The following is a 20,870-nucleotide window of genomic DNA, read 5'->3' as shown; positions in this document are numbered from 1 at the left end:
TGTTGTTTGTTTGCCCGCATTTGTGCTTAAGGGGTGAGTAGATGCAAACCACAGCTGTTTGGCTGCATACATGTTTGTGTTATGCTCACCCCATTCAAATGCGGTGGCCTTACCACCACATTAGGCATAACAACAGGCAGAGCACTAACAACACATAAACTAGCAGGTAAACAACAACTAACAGCAGATAAACAAACAACTAAACAGATATACTGCTAACAGGCACAGGTTTAAAGACAGCAGGGGCATTTCATGCCCCCTGCTTCACCACAGGGTGCCGAACCCTGGACAAAATATTAGCAAGTTCACAACAAGTTCTCCCATCACCGCAGCAAACTAACTACAAGTTCATACTAGCGAGTTCAAAGGGCAAAAGCAAGGTCACCGATGCAGTTGTGCCTGCTGCAGCGCACCCTACACCCGATGGAGCTGTCGCGGTTGTAGATTTGGACCTTGAGGCCTAGGCCGGAGATGCGCAGCACGACGAGGTTGCCGGGGACGATCCTGTGGGCGGCAGAAGTAATGCCAGCCCCGGCCAAGCACCATCTGCCCCCTCCCCCGCAGTTCTGGACCTCAACCGATAACTTGCACCACTTGTTCGCCGAGATCTCGATGACGTGCGAGAGCCTGACCGGCAACCACTCCTTCATCACCTCCATGAACTTGGGAGGGATGACAAGCATGGCGAGATCCTCCTCGTCCTTGATTTGCACGTAAAAGCGAAGCGGCTCTTGGGACCTCTCCTCGTGGCCGGTCCTAGGAGCTCGTCCCCTTGAACATGGGAGGCTCATGAAGGCGGCCCTGCCAGGCAGGTTCACCCTCTTGAGCCAGCGGTTCGTGGGGATGAAGTCCACGACGGCCTCGACGCCTTTGACGACATGGGCTCCTCCTCCAGTGATGTCCCACTCCGTCTTCATCACCTTGTCAGTCAAGATGACATGGATTAGTAACAGGGCATTGGCAGCATGCTACATTTGTACTAGTACATAAAGTAGCAAACACATTGGTCCTAACTACCATGAAAACCATGCACGTAACGAAATCATGCAACATAGCATGCCATTTCCAGCACTAATCTAGCTAGCATGACCATGAACCCTAAGCATGAACATCAAACACAGAACAAGCATCATGAACATCAAAGACAACACCAATATAGCTGCATGCCCATAAACCCTAAGCATGAACATCAAACACCCACCAATCTAGATAACATGCACATGAACACTAAGCACGAACAACAAAGACAACCCCAATATGGCTAGCATCATGAACATGAAACACACACCAATCTAGATAACATGCACATGAGCACTAAGCATGAACATCAAACACAACACCTATCTAGGCTCTGTTTGTTTGGGCTTTTGCTTCTGCTTTTGTATCTTTTCCACTGTGACAGAAAAGCCATAGAAGCTCCTAAATAAGTGCTTGTGGAGCTTTTATGGCTTTTGATGAATCAATATAACAATATTTGGCCCCAAAAGCCATAAAAGCTCCAAAAGCACCTGTTTAGAAGCTTTTATGGCTTCTTGGCCAAAGTGAAAAAGCTGCAAAAAGCAGAAGCAAAAGCCCAAACAAACAGGGCCCTAGCATGCCCATGAACACATTGTACATCATGAATACTAAGCACTAAGCATGAACATGAAACACACCCCAATATTGCATGCCTACGAACACTACTAAGCATGTACATCAAACACAAAACAAGCATGAACACTACCCTGTCTATGAACAGTACCGCCCAAGAAGGGATCGAATCCAACCGATTCATTGGCATGCTAATGATGAAAATCCTAATCTACAAATCTACGAGTAGATGGGAGATTTCGTTCTTACCGGAGCGGGTGGAGCTCGAGCGTACGCCGCCCGGGGAGAAAACCCTGACGGGAAGGAGATGGCGGGCGAAGAGGAGGAGGAGCCCCCAATGCCGACCGCCGTTGGCATTGGCCCGGTGCGCGTGGTCGAGGAGGAGGGCGGCGTCCATGGGCCTGCCGTGTTGCCCGGATAAAACCCTCGGATGCCCCCACCCACGGGGTTCCGAACAGCGGCGCGTTGGCCGCCCCCTCCGGCGGCGCCACCAACCCAAGACCACGAGGTCCGGAAATAGCGGTGGAGCCGGAGCGGCTGGCACTGCATTGGCCTGATGAGGCCGCCCGATACAGAGAGGAGGCGGCGCGCGCAGAGCCCGCATGAGATCAACCCCGGAGTTTGCCAAGCCGGCAACCCACCGCTCGTGGATGAGGTTGTTGCCTGCGCTGATGGGGGTCAGCGGACAACGCGGCGGCGGGCGACTCATCGGAGGAGAGGAGAGCAACGGGCGATGAGAGGAGAGTGAGGAAGCGTGGTGTGAAAGGAAGTGGGGCGGTGACACGAGGGAGAGGGGGAGTTATAAGCTGTCCCGTCCGTCTCCGGTGCTCCCCAAGGCGTGCAGCGAAGAACCACGCGTGGTCGCGCTCAGCCTAGCTGTGGAGAAACTGTCGATTCGGCAGTAGCTCACGGGCCTGACCCGGGACTGCTTTAAGTTTCCGGGTTGAGACGCCTGGTTGGCCCAATGCGAGCAACCAAACCCGTATGATGTCTTTTCTCAAAAAAAAAACCGCGTATGTCTAAAAAAAAAACCGCGTATGCTAGTCGGATTCAGAAAGAAGCCGAACCGAGCCAGATTCAGAATCGAACAAGCACGCCCGCACGCACGCACGGGGGCGTCCCTCCCTCCCCGCCTTAACCCCAACGGAGCCGGATTCAAAATTCGACCCGGATCGGTTGCCAGCGGACGTGGCCATAATAAAGCACGCCCCTAACTGCAGGTCCGGCCGTGCGCGGACGCAGATCGTTGTTCTCCGGCAACTCCTCGTCGAGTTCCATCCCTCCCACCAAGGTCGCCGAGTTCCGATGGCGGGGGCCGCCCGCAAGCACGACAAGGGGAAGATGCCGAAGGCCGCCGCCGTCGGCGACGACTGGCTGAACCGGCACGGGTTCCCGCACGGCTACCACTTCGTCCCGGACGACGCCGAGCTCCTCCGCCTCCTCGAGGACATGATCGCCGGCCGCGCTCTCCCCCACCCTCTCCCCAGCATCTTCCACGGCGTCAGGATCCGCAACTACCACCCCGCCGAGCTCCACGGTACCCCTCCTTTCTTTCATTCTTGCATTCTTTCTCTCTCCTTCTTCTCCGCTTCGTTTTAATCCGTGGTGATCCATCGATGCAATTCCGCGCGCGCCCATGAACCATGATACGATCGAATCGGAACCGATGGAGCAGAGCTGTACAAGGCGCACAAGGAGGCCGGGTCCATCTACTTCTACAACCAGAGGGAGTTCTCGGGGAGCGCCAGGGTGCGCCCGGGGCGCACCGCCAAGGACGGCTGGTGGAAGGCCTCGGGCGGCGGCCTGCCCTTGGTGCGCCGCGGCCTGGTCGTCGGCTATAAGCTCACCTTGGTGTTTTACGAGAAGAGGCCCGGCGACAAGCCTGACCAGAAGACCGACTGGATCATCAAAGAGTACACCATTGCCGGACCCAACAGGAAGGTAATTTTTCATCATCGTTCCCTTTGTTCCGTTCATCTATTTTTAGTCTGCGGGCATGCTCTGTTCACCGTTGAATGCACTACTGGTTTGAAGGTGAATCGCACAAAATATGCTTTATTAAGAATTAAAATTAAAATTATTTTGCGAGGGAAAAATATTTTACCCATTTAGATATTTTTATCTGTTTGGTTTTTATTATTAGCTATCTTAGAGGTGCTCATAAGGTAGGGTGTGTGTGCGTTTGCATTCATAGAGATGAGTGTATGCAAGCATCCGCGTCAATGTTATGCTTAAAAAATAGAGCATGGTATATTTTCATGTTGGGACAAGATCAAATATTTAATTGCTTATGGTTCAAATATATTAATTTTAGTTTAAAACGGTAACACTTATTTTTGAATCGAAGTGAGTAATATATACTTGATGTTCCAGGTGATGCTTCTTAGTTGTCAAATTTAATACATACTCTCCCTATTAGAAAACAACCATCGTTGAAATGAGTGTATCATTTTTTCCCCAAAAATTAGGGTTACCTTTGCATCAATTGATGCACACAACCATACTATTATTGAGCAAAGTAGCCACAAAGTATGCCGTTCAATACAAGTTTGCAAGCAAAATTGAATAAAAAGAATAAACTGCCACAACAAATAGAACAAGATGACTAGACATATATTCTATTGTTGGATCGTCATACAAACCGGTTGTAAGTATCTCGTGCTATAGTCTTCAAACGGTTGCACGGATAGACCATATACTCCTTGACTTCCGCATGACTGCATAACCTGCAAAAAAATTGTGACAATTAATTTTGGACGAAAGTTGTATATGTTAGTAGAAACCAGGCTGCTTATAGTGGGGAGTATCATATGCTACTATAATTGGTAAATAATTTAGATGACCTTATTTATTGTTATACATGACATATAATAGCACATCATCTATTATGACATAATATTGAACCGTATTTTTCTTCATTTTATTTTAATTGCATTTGACCTTAAGTACGTAATTGTTATGATACCCTCATGATGGAAGGTCTTAGATTATAAATAATATTTTCATGGTAAACTTAACATTATGTTATCCTCACATTACCCAATCTAACTACCTGTTTATATATTTCTTATTATTATTGATAGTCCAAATTGAGAAACTATGTAGTGCTGCAACGCATTTGCATTCTACCATGCTACTATTTGATTACCAAATAGAGATGAAACAGCTGTTGTTTCATTATTCAGAGCAAATTTTAATTTTGCATTGGAATTTGAGTCAGATTTTACTCTTTTACGAGTCAATACTGCCACATGTTTGCATAATATTTTGGGACATTGTAATGCTCAAATTTTGTATTAACACTATTTACACACATATATATAGAGAGAGTTCTCCAAATAGAGATGGTTGCTTTATAACATAAAAAGCGGGGCAAACCTTTTTCATCTTGATTTTGAAATATCTACCGGCTGTTGGGATTTCCTACCCTGGCCGAATTTTTTTATGATGCCACGCTTAACAAAATTAGTACTTTCAAGTGCTGAACATAACTGCTTCTAAACATGTAAGATTAGATTGGCCATGCATGCATGCATACAGTGTCGCTGTGGATTATATTAATCGTTGTTTCCCCGTCACGCCTTGTGCATTGCTTGCAGGCGTCGGAGATGGCCCTGTACCGCCTCTACAACAAGTCGGAAAACAGATCCAAGGAGAAGAAGAAAAAAGCTAAAGAAGAGAAAGCAACTAAAGAAGAAGAAAACACCCTTGCTTCTACCTGGGCGAAGGAGGAGGAAGAGGAGGAGGAGGCGCCACCATCACCGCCGTATCTGCTCGCCGGAGGGACGACCTCGCAGGCGGAGGCCGGTCAGCCAGGTGACTATCATCACTACTACGACTTGGGTGCCGCGCCGGGGCCAAGCACAAGCTGCTGGGTGCCGCCGGACGCTGGCTACACGGAGTTGACGGACACAGTCTGGACGCCGGACGCCGCAGGGACCTCGCAGGCACAGCTGGCTGGCCAACCACATGACTACCAGCAGTACACGTTCGGTGCCGCGGCGTCGGCACCTGGCTCCTGGGATGCGCCGGGGCCAAGCAACAGCAGCAGCTGGGTGACGCCGGGCGACACAAAATTCTACTTGCAGCTGCAGCACGCCGGAGGGCCTGCGTACAGCTGGGAGGACCATAAGCTGACGCCTCTGGTGCCGTCAGGACCAGCACCCCCTGCGCATGACCTGCCGGCGTCGCAGCAGCACTCTGACCACCAAGAAGAAACCGCAGGCCCGTCGAAGACTCAGACCCCGCCACCACCGCCGGCGCCGGCTGCTCAGGGCGGCTACCTGGATGATGAGTTCGACGTTTGGTGCAAGGCGCAGCAGGTGGCTGCGAGTCCCGCCTTCCACATGCCCGGCGGTTCGCAGCAGGTGGCCGCGAGTCCCGCCTTCGACATGCCCGACGGCATAGATTCGCAGCAGGTGGCCGCGAGTCCCACCTTCGACATGCCCGACGGCATAGATCCGCAGCAGGTGCCCGTGAGTCCCCTCCCCATGCTCGAAGACATCGATTTCGCCGCCTTCCTCAAGGATATACCGATGATGCCTACCGACGAAAACAGCGAGCGCCTTTCATGCACATTAGATGAGCTCCTCTTCCCCAAGATGGATGACCGCGACGCGCCGCCACCGAGCCCGCCAACTTCGATGGGCAACAACAACCAGCTTTAGAGTTAGCAGAAACCAGCAAAGCAGCAACTTCGATGGCAGCTAGTTGACTTGCAGTGTTTGTTCACATTTCATGGTGTTTCATCACATTTGGCAGTTTCATTTGTATTCAAATCACCATACTGTTGTACGTTTTCTTTGTACTGTTCTACGTGAGAAGCAATTTATTCTCGGACATGATTGGGTTATATTATTACATGTTTTTAAATCCAGTTAGGTTGTGACTCATGTGGCAACGATGATGGTAGCAAGAGAAGTTGGGTCATGGGCTCGTGGCATTGTGCCTCGTCATCCACCGCCAACCATATGTTGAGTTTGTCCTTACAACTTCCTGTTGTGTACCGGTGAAATTCGCAGAGGCACGCAGGTGCAGGGTACGCACCTGCGCAGCCCTGTACAACCGGTGATATGGGCGGTGATATGAAATATTGTTTCTGGCGAAATTGTTTGAAACATAGATAAAAATTCCGAGCCCTGTCTATGGCACACAATATACACGTTTATTTTTTTGTACTAATACTTCATACAACCGGATGAGTGCAGGGTGGTCGTGTTGTTTGGCATCGTGACGACGTCGACGGTTGACAGACCTGACAAGGATGATGCTGATCTCTTTTCTGAAGACGTGTCAGCGGTATGATGGTGGTGGCGGCTTCTGAAGCGTGTGTAGACGGTGTACACTTTGGCTCTGCTTCACCGGGTGTTTGCTCTTGATACGTCATGCGGGCGAATCAATGGTGACCCCGGCTCTAGATGATGGGGTGTGAGGGCATTCCCCATTGTTGAGTTCGTAAATGTGGGTGGTGCTTTCGGATTGTTTGATTTATGTATTTATCAGACTTTTGTTTAATAATTAATAATATAGCTTGTGTATCCCTCAACACAGAAGCCAAGGCTTGCTCCTCTTTTCAGAAAAAAAGTCCAACCGTCCTTATATGTTGCTCTTCCTATACGTTATTTTTATCTCCCCGTCCTTTTCATTACATTATTTATTCTTCAACCAACTCTTCTTCTTAAGTAGTGATTCATCCATGGCACTGACCTTACATTATTTTTAGGGAGATTTTACGGTGCATTATAATACACTAGAGCACTTGTATTATATGGTCGATCTAACGGATAAGAATAATTGGGCCTTTTTAAACTCAAGGGTATTTTCGACCTAATTTTTTTTACCTTTAATCGGCCCAATTTGGTCCAGGGGTATTATCGTCCTAAATTTTTTGATTAAATTAATTGCATTAATAAAGCACTTCATTATAGAGGTCCCATCATCGTGCGTACTCTTTTGAATTTCGGTTCGAGCGGTTCGTCCTCTCTCCTCCTCTCGAGTCTTAACCTCGGGCGCCCTCGATCGCCGCCGATCGCCTCCGGCGCCCTCGATCGCCCCCGGCGCTCTCGATCGCCTCCGATCGCACTCGCCGTGTCTACCCCTCCTGCTCCTACTCCCCCTCACTCCCTCCATCGCAAGTCACCCCAGTCGGGTCGCGGCGCCAGATCCTTCCCCGAGCGGACGCCACCTTTCCCGACCCGAGAGGCCACATCATCCTCATCGACGTGCATCAACTTTTTCACGCCGGATCTTCGCTGTAAGTGCCTAGCCATCTCAAATCTTTTCTGGTCCTTCTGCATATAGAACCAATAGGGGTCGGATTTGATTCGGGTTTAGGATATGTCATGTGAGGTTTAGGGTTTATCGTTTCAGAAAGTTGTGAGGAGATTTTGGTCGGATTTGGTTAGGGTTTAGGATATGTCATCTGAGGATTAGGGTTTATCTTTTCAGAAAGTTGTGATGAGATTACGATTGAAAGGAAGTGTAAGTCGGATGTAGCTACGACATATTGAAGGACTTAGTTGGATTATGTGGCATGAGAAAGTTGTCAGCAGATTTGGATTCAACTTTTGAATTGAGTTTCGAGATATTTTGGATTTAGTTAGGAGATAATTATTTTGTATGGAGTTTGGACTTATTTTGGATTTAGTTAGCAGATAATTTGGATTTAGTTAGGACATACTTTTGGATTTTGTTACGAGATAATTTGGATTTAGTTAGGATATAATTTTGAATGGAGTTTGGAGATAATTGATCTATCAGGGTGGATCTATCAAGGCATTTGAAGGACTCGTGGACTTTGGATTTAGTTAGGAGATCATCAGTTAGAGCTAGTACAATCAATTACAAATTTCTAGATTTAGTCAGGGCATATTTACTTACAGCTTTTGAAGGACTGAGTTAGGTACATGAATCCGATATGAAAAATTAAATCAATTATTTAAGCAGAGTAGTGCATAATTTCGGTAACGTATGCTATCCATCCGTAACATTGACTATCTGTTTCCGCTGGCAGCATAACGACATGGATGATAAAGGCAACGATGGCAAAAACTTGGGTGATACAGGCAAGGACGACAAGGACATGGGTCATAGAGGCAACAAAGGCAAAGGCATGGACCCCAAAGGAATGGATGGTATGTGCATGGATGATAAGGATAATGAGGATGCAGGCAAGGATGGCATAGACATGGATGATGTACACATACAAGGTAAAGGAATTGATAATAAAGGCATGGCTGGTTCAGACCTGAATGAGTGTATGGAATACTTAGAGATTGTGAAGAAGATGTTCAGGACTGAGGAAGAAGCCTACATGTTCTACGTAGGCTATGCGAGAAAAAAAGGATTTGGTGTTAGAAAGGATGATCTGAAGTACAGGGGTCCGGGTCCGAAACAAAATGCATACAGAAGGATATACAAGTGCTGCAAACAAGGATGGCGGGCCCTTAAGCACTTTAACAGAACTGAAAGAAAAAGAACACCGAGGGGTCTTTCTCGGTGTGGGTGTCCCGCTCTTTTTCAGGTTGAGCTACAAGATAGCAGTGGCCTCTGGTTCATCAAGAATTTTGTGGACAAGCATAACCATCTGTTTGTCCCTGCTGACCTGACTCCGTACTTGTCGGCTCATCGTAGAATGACTGACGCACAAAAGGTCGATGTCATCGAGTATGCCGTTGGTGGACTTCGAACACACCAGATTATGAATGTAATGGAGAAGAATGCCGGAGGTCCCGACAAGCTTGGATTTATAGATCGAGATCTATACAACCATGTTTCAGTCCAGAAGAAGCGCAAGATAGAAGGCAGTGACACTAGATATTTGCTCACCTATATGATTGCACAGAAAAAAACAGACCCGGAATTCTTTTTCAAATACACAAAAGACAACGAAGGCCATTTGAGGAACATATTCTGGGCTGACTCACAATCCCGCATCGACTATGTTGCCTTTGGTGGTGTCGTGGTGTTCGATAGTACATATCGGTCTAACAAGTACAGGCTTCCGTTTGTTCCATTTGTTGGTCTGAACCATCACCGCAACACAGTTTTGTTTGGGGTCGGTCTAGTGTCAGACGAGACCGTTGCATCATACCAGTGGCTTCTTCATGTATTTTTTTGGAGGCAATGTCCCAGACGGCACCAATTTCAGCAATCACCGATGGGGACGGTGCAATGGCTAAAGCAATAGCTACTGTCTGGATCGGAACGGATCATCGTTTGTGCACGTGGCATATCGAGGAGAATATGGTGATGCACCTCCGCAAGTAAAAGCTGGAGCAATTTAGGGAATTCATTTACCGTCGTTGGGATGTTGATGAGTTTGAGAAAAGATGGGAGGCTTATAAGGTTCGGTTCAAAATAAAACCAACGGGCAAGAGGTCGTCATGGGTTAACAGGATGTACGAGCTGCGACACAAATGGGCTGCTGCGTACACAAAGGGTAGATATTTCCTAGGCATGATGAGTAATCAGAGGAGTGAGTCTCTCAACTCAAGGCTTCATGTGCACCTGAACAGGAAGATGCAGCTTGTTGATTTGTTGCAGCATGTTGAGCACTGTGTATCCATAATGCGTAAGACTGAAGCAGCATCAGACGCAATAGCAACACATACGATACCCTTCACAAAGCTGAATGCACACCCTCTGGAGATTGCTACCTCTTATATTTATACAACTGTGATGTTTCCAAAGGTAAAGCGTCAGATTGTCGAAGGGACAAATTGGCAGGTCACGGAGCGGGTAGCATGTGATGGTTTGGTCGTGTTTGGAGTTTTGCGCAAAGCCCCATATGATAAAGTCCCATATGGCAGAGATGCTAGAGAATTGCAAGGTAAGGAAGGTAAGTATGCTGAGGACTTGCATGCGAAAAAATTGGATGCTGAGGATCCCAATGACTTGGAAGGTAAGGATGCTGAGGACTTGCATGCAAAAAATTGGATGCTGAGGATCCCAATGACTTGGAAGGTAAGGATGCTGAGGACTTGCGTGCAAAAAACTTGGATTCTAAGGATCCCAATGACTTGGAAGGTAAGGATGCTGAGGACTTGCATGCAAAAAACTTGGATGCTGAGGATTCCAATGACTTGGAAGGCAAGGATGGTGTGGACTTGCATGCCAAAAACCTGGATGCTAAGGATCCCAATCACTTGGAAGGTAAGGACAGTGAGGAGTTGGAGGCAAAAAAGTTGGATGCACAAGGCGTGGATGCTAAGCCTGCGGATTTTATATATCACGTGACTTGTCAGTTTACAGGAGCAAGACTGGATGATGCAGCTTGTAAATGTAAAAAGTTGGAAAGTCAGGATTACCCATGCGCACATATATTCTGCGTTGTGGATAATCTTGGTGTACGCACATTTCCAAAAAAAATTGTCAAGAAAAGATGGACAATGCAGGCCAAGACAACGTTTCCTTCTTCGAGGACTGCGAATACTCATGTATGGTCTGATCACATGAATAAGTATCATCAACTACGCAACATGGCTAGTGACGCTTTATTCACAGCCGCAGCTAGCGATTCACAGTCAGAACAGGTGATGGAGTTCCTCCGGAGTATATTGGTTGATGGAGAAAAAACTGATTTGGATGAAGGCCATAAATCGTTTGTTCCTTTGCCGGCATACTTCTCTGCTGCTCGCGAATGCTGCACTGATGACGTGGAAAATCCAATCAAAATAGTTCCAAAAGGGAGACCAACTACCGAAGAATCGAACAAGAGGATTAAATCCAGGCGCGAGCGGATGAGAGCGAAAAAAAGCAACGAAGTTAGTGCACATGTTTATCTCATTGTTCATTTCCATACATGCTTACAATGTTAATATGTTCTCTTTTTTTTCAATTTACTCAGGAACGAATCGGGGAAATCAAAGGTCACAAGGAGGAAGAAGTGAAAAGACAAAGACTCAGAGACAGAAGAAGACACAGATTCAGATATAGAAGAAGAGGAAGATTCAAAAAAAGCAACAAAGTTAGTGCACATGTTTATCTCATTGTTCATTTCCATACATGCTTACAGTGTTAATATGTTCTTCTGGAGAGTGTTCACATGTTTTTCTTCAATTTACATAGGAAAAAATTGGGGAAATCAAATAGCACAAGGAGGAAGAAGCAAAAAGAAGAGACGGAGTCAGATACGGAAGAAGAGACAGAGGCAGATACAGAAGAAGAGACAGAGGCAGATACAGAAGAAGAGGAAGATTCAGGTACAAAAGAAGAGGATGATTCAGGTACAGAAAAAGAGGAAGATTCAGATGCAGAAGAAGAGGGAGATTCAGATGCAGAAGAAGAGGGAGATTCAGATGAGGAAGAAGAGGAAGATTCAGATGCAGAAGATGGTGGGCTGAGGAGGGCTAGAAAGAGACCATTGGAGGTTGCAGAAGAGGATTACGCAAAACCAAACAAGTGGGCATTAGCACAATCGTGCGTACTTAAACATGTTTTCGAATGCTGGCTGCAGATTCATCTATTTCATTTTTTACAGGAAACGCAAGGGCGCTCCAAATGTCAATGCTAGGAGGACAAAAAAGAACGATGACAAGGGTGCGCGAGGATAACCAGTGAAGTTAGTGTCTATACTTACATGTCCGCTCTAGAAGTCGGGTATTTGCTAGTACTGGTTGACGTTTCTTAACTTTTCCAGGAAAGACTCTAGTAAGGGCGGTAAAGAACAGGCCAAAGGGGTGATGAAGACAAAAAGGCCTGATAGGAATGTACCACAGGCTGAGCAAATAAGAGCTGTCAAGTTAGCTTCTGTAGCTATGAAGAGAAAATCAGTGAAGTTAGTGTTTTTTCTGTTATAGTGTACTGTACATGCTCAAATCTTCTTTGCTATCCTATTAACAAACGTTGTTTCATGCAGGAAAGCTAAAGTGAAGTCGAGACAGGATGTTTAGATGCACAGGGTCAAGCAGAGAAAACAAAAGGATTTTAGGGGTCGAAAAATTGAGAACAAACTAAAGTAGACAGTTTTCCATGTCGTGATCCACCTTGTTTCTCATATATTAGACCTATTTGATGGACTGCCACTATTTTTCTGAATTCCTCTTTTGATTGGTACACCCTCATTTTATTATGGACGGGTCGACATGGTAGGCTAGTTATGATTTATCAACATCGATGAAACAATGCATTTTTAGTGCAGTTGGTTTTCTATATTTTTTTCATTTTTTACATAATATATTGCTGAAATTTGTTCAAAGTGTAGTCAAATTTCATACTTGAAATATAAAATAGAAACCAAAAATTTATATATATAAGAAAATAGAACGTTAATAGAAACCTCGTTTTCAAATAACATTGAAAATCATTTATTTTCAAATAGAAAATAAGCATACTAATATTTTAAAAATAGCATGCTCATTTGAAAAAAACGTGTTCAATTGAAAATAAAATATAATGAATATGCTGATTTAAAAATATCATGCTGATTTTAAAAATAGCATGCTGATTTTAAAATTATGCTACTTTTAAAATAACATGCTAATTTCAAAAATAGCATGCTAATTTTTAAAAATAGCATGGTACTTTTAAAAATATAATGCTCTTTTCAATATGCTACTTTTAAAATAGCATGCTATTTTTGAAATCAGCATGATATTTTTAAAAAATAGCATGCTTATTTTAAAAATATAATGTTTTCAATATGCTACTTTTAAAATAGCATGCTGATTTCAGAAATAGCATGCTGATTTAAAAAAAATAGCATGCTGATTTCAAAAATAGCATGCTGATTTCAAAAAAATCGTGTTCTTTTGAATATGTTGTTTTTAAAAATAGCATGCCAATTTCAAAATAACAGCCCCATTCTAAAAATACAATGCTGTTTTTAAAATATAACGTTGTTTTTAAACTGATTTCAAAAAATACATGCTTTTTAAAATATGCTGTTTTGAAAGCAGTGTGCTGATTTTGAAATCAACATGCTATTTTTAAAAACAACATATTCAAAAGAACTCGTACTAGCCAACACACAAACCTCGTTCAAAAATGAAAGTAGTGTCTAATCCATTTGAAACCCGGTTAGATTTGATTCTAAAAATACTAGCATCACTGTAGCAAAAAAAGGAAATATAATTGCAGTCCATAAAATAATTATATCAAGGAGGGTACCAGGGTGTGTTATATATACAGACTTGCATAGCAAGTACATTACGCCACATAGGGTTCATACTACCACCAAGTTACTGCCAAGTTCCACTTAGTGGACGATCTTCATATCCAGTCAGACCCAAAAGTTATACCACCAAAGTACCAGTTACTACCAAGTACCAATTACTACTAAGTTGCACTTACTGGACCCTAAAGCTGATACTACCAACTTGCAGTTACTGGCTAGTACATACAGATTATAAAACTAGCGTCAAACTACTGCGGCGGGTCAACGAATCCTCATGCCACTAACCATGTTCACCCTAAGCCCACCTCCACTCCTTTCCATGAACCTGAAGATAGCCATTTGATCTTCTTTCATTCTGGCGCCCTCAACGACTTCTCTCCAGTTCTTCGTCATGATCGCTCACCCATCCTTCTTTCCCATCTTGAACAAGACCTTTTTATTACCTTCAAAATGTTCGCTGGTGACACGCACAACCATGGGATTTCGCAGATAATCTTTGAGGTAGGCCTGACTGTACTCCTTTGAGAAGCACTGATTGCACAGGGAAATAAATAATGTTACATAAAAATGAAGTATAATTTGCACAAAAAAGTAAGAATGATTTGCACAACCACGCCCGTCCTCCTCTCTGTCTCTACATGATGGCATTTTCACTAGTGAAGTATGATTTGCAAAAAGAAAAGTCCAAGTGTTTACCATCTTGCTCTTCCCTCTGATGACTGCCGAGCGAGTGACGGTGCTGACATAGTATGGTATGGGAGGTTGGCACTGCTTTACTATGGATTTGAGATAGTCCTACCGATCCTCGTTTAGCAATACATGGTTGCCGTAGAAGATGCGATCCTCGAAAGTTCCTTTTCTCACATGGTATCCCGGACCTGTATAAAAAAAATTAAGATGACAGAGTAGTAAATAATTTCATATGTAAGATCTAGAACATCAGCACTGGGTTAATGATCAATGCCTACTCCAAGGATCAAGAAATGAAGGACATAGATAACCCAATCACATCCACCCAGCAATATCTCGTAGAAACATGGGCAAATAATAAAATGGTTATTATTATATTTCTTTGTTCATGATAATTGTCTATTGTTCATGCTATAATTGTGTTATCCGGAAATCGTAATACATGTGTGAATACATAGACCACAACACGTCCCTAGTGAGCCTCTAGTTGACTAGCTCGTTGATCAAAAGATAGTCATGGTTTCCTGACTATGGACATTGGATGTCATTGATAACGGGATCACATCATTAGGAGAATGATGTGATGGACAAGACCCAATCCTAAGCATAGCTCAAAGATCGTGTAGTTCATTTGCTATAGCTTTTTCGAATGTCAAGTATCATTTCCTTAGACCATGAGATTGTGCAACTCCCGGATACCGTAGGAGTGCTTTGGGTGTGCCAAACGTCACAACGTAACTGGGTGACTATAAAGGTACACTATAGGTATCTCCGAAAGTGTCTGTTGGGTTGGCACGAATCGAGACTGGGATTTGTCACTCCGTATGACGGAGAGGTATCTCTGGGCCCACTCGGTAATGCATCATCATAATGAGCTCAATGTGACCAAGTGGTTGATCACGGGATCATGCATTACGGCACGAGTAAAGTGACTTGCCGGTAACAAGATTAAACGAGGTATTGGGATACCAACGATCGAGTCTCGGTCAAGTAACGTACCGATTGACAAAGGGAATTGTATACGGATTGATTGAATCCTCGACATTGTGGTTCATCCGATGAGATCATCAAGGAGCATGTGGGAGCCAACATGGGTATCCAGATCCCGCTGTTGGTTATTGACCGGAGAGTCGTCTCGGTCATGTCTGCGTGTCTCCCAAACCCGTAGGGTCTACACACTTAAGGTTCGGTGACGCTAGGGTTGTTGAGATATTAGTATACGGTAACCCGAAAGTTGTTCGGAGTCCCGGATGAGATCCCGGACGTCACGAGGAGTTCCGGAATGGTCCGGAGGTGAAGATTTATATATAGGAAGTCAAGTTTTGGCCATCGAGAAAGTTTCGGGGGTAATCGGTATTGTACCGGGACCACCGGAAGGGTCTCGGGGGTCCACCGGGTGGGGCCACCTATCCCGGAGGGCCCCATGGGATGAAGTGGGAGGGGAACCAGCCCCTAGTGGGCTGGTGCGCTCCCCCATGGGCCTCCCCCTGCGCCTAGGGTTGGAAACCCTAGGGGTGGGGGGCGCCCCACTTGCCTTGGGGGGCAAGCCACCCCCTTAGCCGCCGCCCCCTAGGAGATTGGATCTCCTAGGGCCGGCGCCCCCCCTAGGGACCCTATATATAGTGGGGGGGAGGGAGGGCAGCCGCACCCTAGCCCCTGGCCTCTCCCTCTCCCTCCCGTGACACTCCTCCCTCTCCCTGAGCTTGGCGAAGCCCTGCCGAGATCACCGTTGCTTCCACCACCACGCCGTCGTGCTGATGGATCTTCATCAACCTCTCCTTCCCCCTTGCCGGATCAATTTGGAGGAGACGTCTTCCCAACCGTACATGTGTTGAACGCGGAGGTGCCATCCGTTCGGCGCTAGGTCATCGGTGATTTGGATCACGACGAGTACGACTCCATCAACCCCGTTCTCTTGAACGCTTCACGCGCGATCTACAAGGATATGTAGATGCACTCCCCTCTCCCTCGTTGCTAGATTACTCCATAGATTGATCTTGGTGATGCGTAGAAAATTTTAAAATTCTGCTACATTCCCCAACAGTATCCCGGACCTGTATCAAAAAAATTAAGATGACAGAGTAGTAAATAATTTCATATGTAAGATCTAGAACATTAGCACTGGGTTAATGATCAATGCCTACTCCAATGATCAAGAAATGAAGGACATAGATAACCCAATCACATCCACCCAGCAATATCTCATAGAAACATGGGCAAATTGAATATTTGATTTATTTAAACTAACAACTAAACACTGCTCTATGTAAGCTCTAGTTCAGTCAATGTTGATTTGGAAGGTCATTTAGAACCCAAACAGAGTAATGTGTGGTAATCAAGTGTCACTCAAACATCAACCTTCGATATTTCACGGTTCATTTAATATCTGACCAACTAAATAGAACTTTACCCCGTAGTGCCAAGATAGGATCGTGGTCCACATCTCCATCTCCATCAGAACTATCATCAGTGTCATAGTCGCTAGAGGTGTCGCCATCACCGCTAAAGCCGTCACTCCCACGTGAAGTGCCATCTGAAGCATCATCTGAGGTGGTCCGGTGATCACTCTCTTCACTGCTGATGAGGATGGTTTCCCTTGCCATTCAAACCTGTTGCATGCATTGCAATGAACAAATGTTAGTTATTGATATATGAAATCAGTCTTCCATTATGACTTGTTAGCACCATATACAATGTGAATAATCTTTTTGCATACTTCTTGCTAAGTATGTAGTTCATGTATAAACATCTACACGAAAAAGCTAGTCGACAACTATTCGCATGACTAGTCAAGACTAGTGGTTAGACTCATAATCATTGGGCAGACATAACCAATTATGATATTTCAAGGTTACAATTTTGTGAGCTGGACAAGAAAACTTGGTAACCAACCAATTAGTAGCCATGTAAAAATGAACCTGATTGACTGCTCTCATCGAGCAATACGTGAAACTATAACTGATCTGCCTTTGATCACTGCAAATTTCGTGATGGGCTGTTGTGTGGTACCATCAGGTAATAAATATAAAGTCTATAAATTGTCCCAATAAAACAAAGAATGCATTTGCTGTTGTACATAACATTTTTAGAGGTAGCTGTGGAGGTTAATTTTCCAATTTCCAGTGAGAATAAGGACATGATAGAATCCCTCAAGCAAGATGACAACATAGTGAAGGCTATGAGAACGAGCAAGGTATGCTGACCAATTGTCACCCTTTTGTATACTTGCTACTTATTTACTCATTACTACCCATACCAACAAGTAAAATCATGATTATGAAGTATAATGTCAGAAAATCCAACATTGAGGAATTTGTTGCAATGTGTACTACTAGCTCACAGGAAATTTTCATTGACCCCAACAAGCCCATACCATATCTTGGAGATAGGCTGACATAATTCAAGTAAGCAGTAACAACAATCAGCAAAAATATGCACCAACCAAAAATATTACATGTGTGCACATATCATCAAAAACATGCACCAATCAAGAGCAGTCTATACTTGACAAATCCTTCAAAATATGCACTAATCATCATACTACCATCGAGTAATACATGAAACTATAACTGATCATCATTCCATCATTACAAATTTCCTCATGGACTGCTTCTGTGCTCGCCTTTTTAGTTTTTAATAACTAAGCATCAGCAAATACATATACACAGTCTTCAAACTATCCCAACAAACCAAAACATGTGTATGCTCCTGTGAATATACTTTTTCTATATCTAGCAGTGGGGGGCCATTTTCCAGGGGAAAACGTACTTGATAGCATCTGTCAAGCAAGATGATAGCATAGTGAAGGCTATGTCGACGAGTAAGGTATGCTGGCCAACACCCACCTTTTTCTCTTACTTGCATGAAAGTGTTTACCCATTACTACCCATACGAACAAGTAAAACCATGATTACGCAGTACATTGTCAGGTTATCTTGCTGTAAAATTAGTTGTTGCAATATGACCTACTAGTTGACAGTAAATCTGCGAATACCCGAAACATGCACACAAGCAAGTGTCAGATTTTAACTTGGGCGGTGCTGCTAGATCGCAAAATTAAGGCCAGGTCGACATTAGAAGGGCAGGGAAGATCAATCTTACCTGCGAAGTGGTACCAGATGGGGCTGGAGTAGACTTGTTCGAAGCTGGCACCACCGGAGCTTCGGGCGGCGCGGCAAGGATTGGGGAGAAGAGGTGCCATTGTTGGACCTTGCTGTCGACGAAGCAGTGGAGAATCGTGGTCAGAGAAGGGGGGAGTGGGTGGCCTCGCGGATCCGGCTGATTTGATGACGACGGGGGCGGCCAAGGTGACGGCTTGGCAAACCCTAGCCGTCGCCCTCCGCGTTGCCTCTCTGTCTCTGCAAAGAATGAAGTGTGGTGGGATTGGGAATGGGGGTGGGGTTGGGGTTGGGGCCATCGCTCGCTTTTCTCTCTGCCTCCCACTTGTGCAGGCCCACAAAAGGAGCAAAGTGTTGGGCCAGATCAATGCAGATTTGGTAGCTTTACCAATTCTGGCCAAACACAAAAGATCAGCATGACCACAAGTGTTCTTTTAAAGAAACCCTAAAAATATACTGCTGTTCATATTGCATGTGGATGAGTCTTTCAGTACCAATTGATCTTGAATAATTTTAAGCACTCCACGGTATATATATATATATATATATGAAAATAATGGTTAACCAATAAAATGGTAAACTATTAGATGCAAGGTTGCAAATATTTGAAAAAATGAATAATTGAATTGTATGCATTTTTATGATTAAATTTAATAAATGAAACATTTTTGCAAAAACTATGATAAATTAAAATATTCATTGGTATTTTAAAAAAAAACCACGAATGACTACTTATGCCAACCAGAGCTTCTTCATGGTTTCGTTTATTCATCTATTCTTTGGCATGCTGGTTCTCATAACACCTTCTTCGGACCTTCTCTTTGTCTGACAAATTCCTGAGATATTGGGCTAGCGCCTTGTGTTTCGCCCTCACACCATGCTTCATTTGGTATCCTTTGGCAACTCCTTCGGCGTGCTCAAGAATACTAATGAAAGCCGGGTCCAGATATTTGCCACAGAACGCGCAACGATATGCCATACGCTTAAGCACGTTGCACTATCCATTCTGCAATTCTTCAAGGGTTTTCTGAGTGTGTGCATCCATCTCTCCTTCGGAAATGTCCGCATAATCATGAGAATAAGGCTACAAGTTTAAATTATGTATGATATAAGCTGCACCATTGTTTACAGTACCTAATATTCCCTAAGTTTCATACTGTAGTGCCTATAAATTATTTTTAAAGTAAATATTTATTAACTTTGAAAATTTAAGGAGAAAAAAGCAATATCAAATCCATATGAAAGCATAAATCATATGATGTACTTTAAAAAAATTGTTAATAAACATGCACAACCTTTATGATGTCTGACTTTTAGCATAAAACCAAAACGCACTAAATTGTGGAGTGAATGAACCATTAATTTCTCAAAGATTGATTGAATAAATAATGATCATTACGTACTGATGATCAACATTATATTTAGAGCTAGATTCCATTATGCCAATTCAACAATGTATTGATGGTTTAATGATTAACCTCTAACCTTAAACTTGAAGACAGATCTAGGGTTAAAAAATTAAAATTACCGTAACGGAATTCCAGTCCATGCCATGCATGTGCTACTGCTTGTGATCGACGACGGAGTACTGCACCTCGTTGACACGATGCTTCTCTGGGTCGGACACCGAGTAGTCCAAAGCTTTATCGTGGGGATCCTCATCCATGCGATGGACGACGACGTCGGTGGTTAGCTCCGCAAGTCCACGATCTGTCACGACGGTGTCCATGACAGGTCCCCCACATCCATGGCCCCACTCTGTCACGACGGCCAATCGACCTCCACGAGTGGATTTCATATCCGGCGGCAGCGAGGCGGGCGTGTGAGCAGCGACAATAGTTTTAGAGCGTGCCCTAGGGGGAGAGATGCGGGGAGTAATTGGTAGTTACCTACTATAGCGGAAATACTTCGGCGTTGGGCACCTACAATGCAGCCGGCTTATTTAGGCGCTTAATTAGGATCCTGGAAAAAAAATCACAATCGTAGGCGCTTGGGGCAGGCGCTAGGAACTGGATTTTGTACATCTACATGATGCAATCCAAAGTTCGTGTCCGGGGTGGATGGGTTGGGGATTGAAAATTTTAAGACCTTATTTGCCTAGTGCATAACTCGTGCTCATCGCAAATCAATCTTTATGTTATTATCACAATCATCTGCATAGGAAATTCAATTCCAAGGTGCAGCTACGAAATAGTATAAGCACAATAACCAACCATAGCCGGATTATTAGTAGAACAATTTATATAGATCAAAAAATGACCTCTAAAGTGCTCAACACATGTAACCTAGCAAGTTAGGTAACACATCTACACAATATGGATAGGCATCTCATCGATTAAAGAAAAAAAGAAACCCTG

General features: G+C 44.4%; 1 protein-coding gene and 1 pseudogene across 2 annotated transcripts; both read left to right on the top strand.

The window, feature by feature from the left end:
- The first annotated feature begins 2,776 nt into the window (after positions 1-2,776).
- LOC147960442 (uncharacterized) lies at positions 2,777-6,456 on the top strand. 2 transcript variants are annotated; one of them, XM_087535307.1, is made up of 4 exons: positions 2,777-3,127; positions 3,266-3,531; positions 5,190-5,912; positions 5,958-6,456. In XM_087535307.1, the coding sequence occupies exons 1-4, from the start codon at positions 2,896-2,898 to the stop codon at positions 6,255-6,257; spliced, it is 1,521 nt and encodes a 506-aa protein (XP_087391433.1). In that variant the 5' UTR covers positions 2,777-2,895; the 3' UTR covers positions 6,258-6,456. The 2 variants fall into 2 exon arrangements, with proteins under 2 accessions (XP_087391433.1, XP_087391432.1); XM_087535306.1 differs by having other exon boundaries at positions 5,190-6,456.
- Positions 6,457-8,611: 2,155 nt separating this feature from the next.
- LOC147960441 (protein FAR1-RELATED SEQUENCE 5-like) lies at positions 8,612-12,482 on the top strand (annotated as a pseudogene).
- Positions 12,483-20,870: the final 8,388 nt, after the last annotated feature.

This window comes from Triticum urartu, chromosome 7A (genome assembly GCF_056163025.1).
Source record: "Triticum urartu cultivar PI428250 chromosome 7A, HENAU_Tu73, whole genome shotgun sequence".
Classification (NCBI taxonomy): domain Eukaryota; kingdom Viridiplantae; phylum Streptophyta; class Magnoliopsida; order Poales; family Poaceae; genus Triticum; species Triticum urartu.
This window is presented reverse-complemented; position numbering and strand designations above follow the sequence as displayed.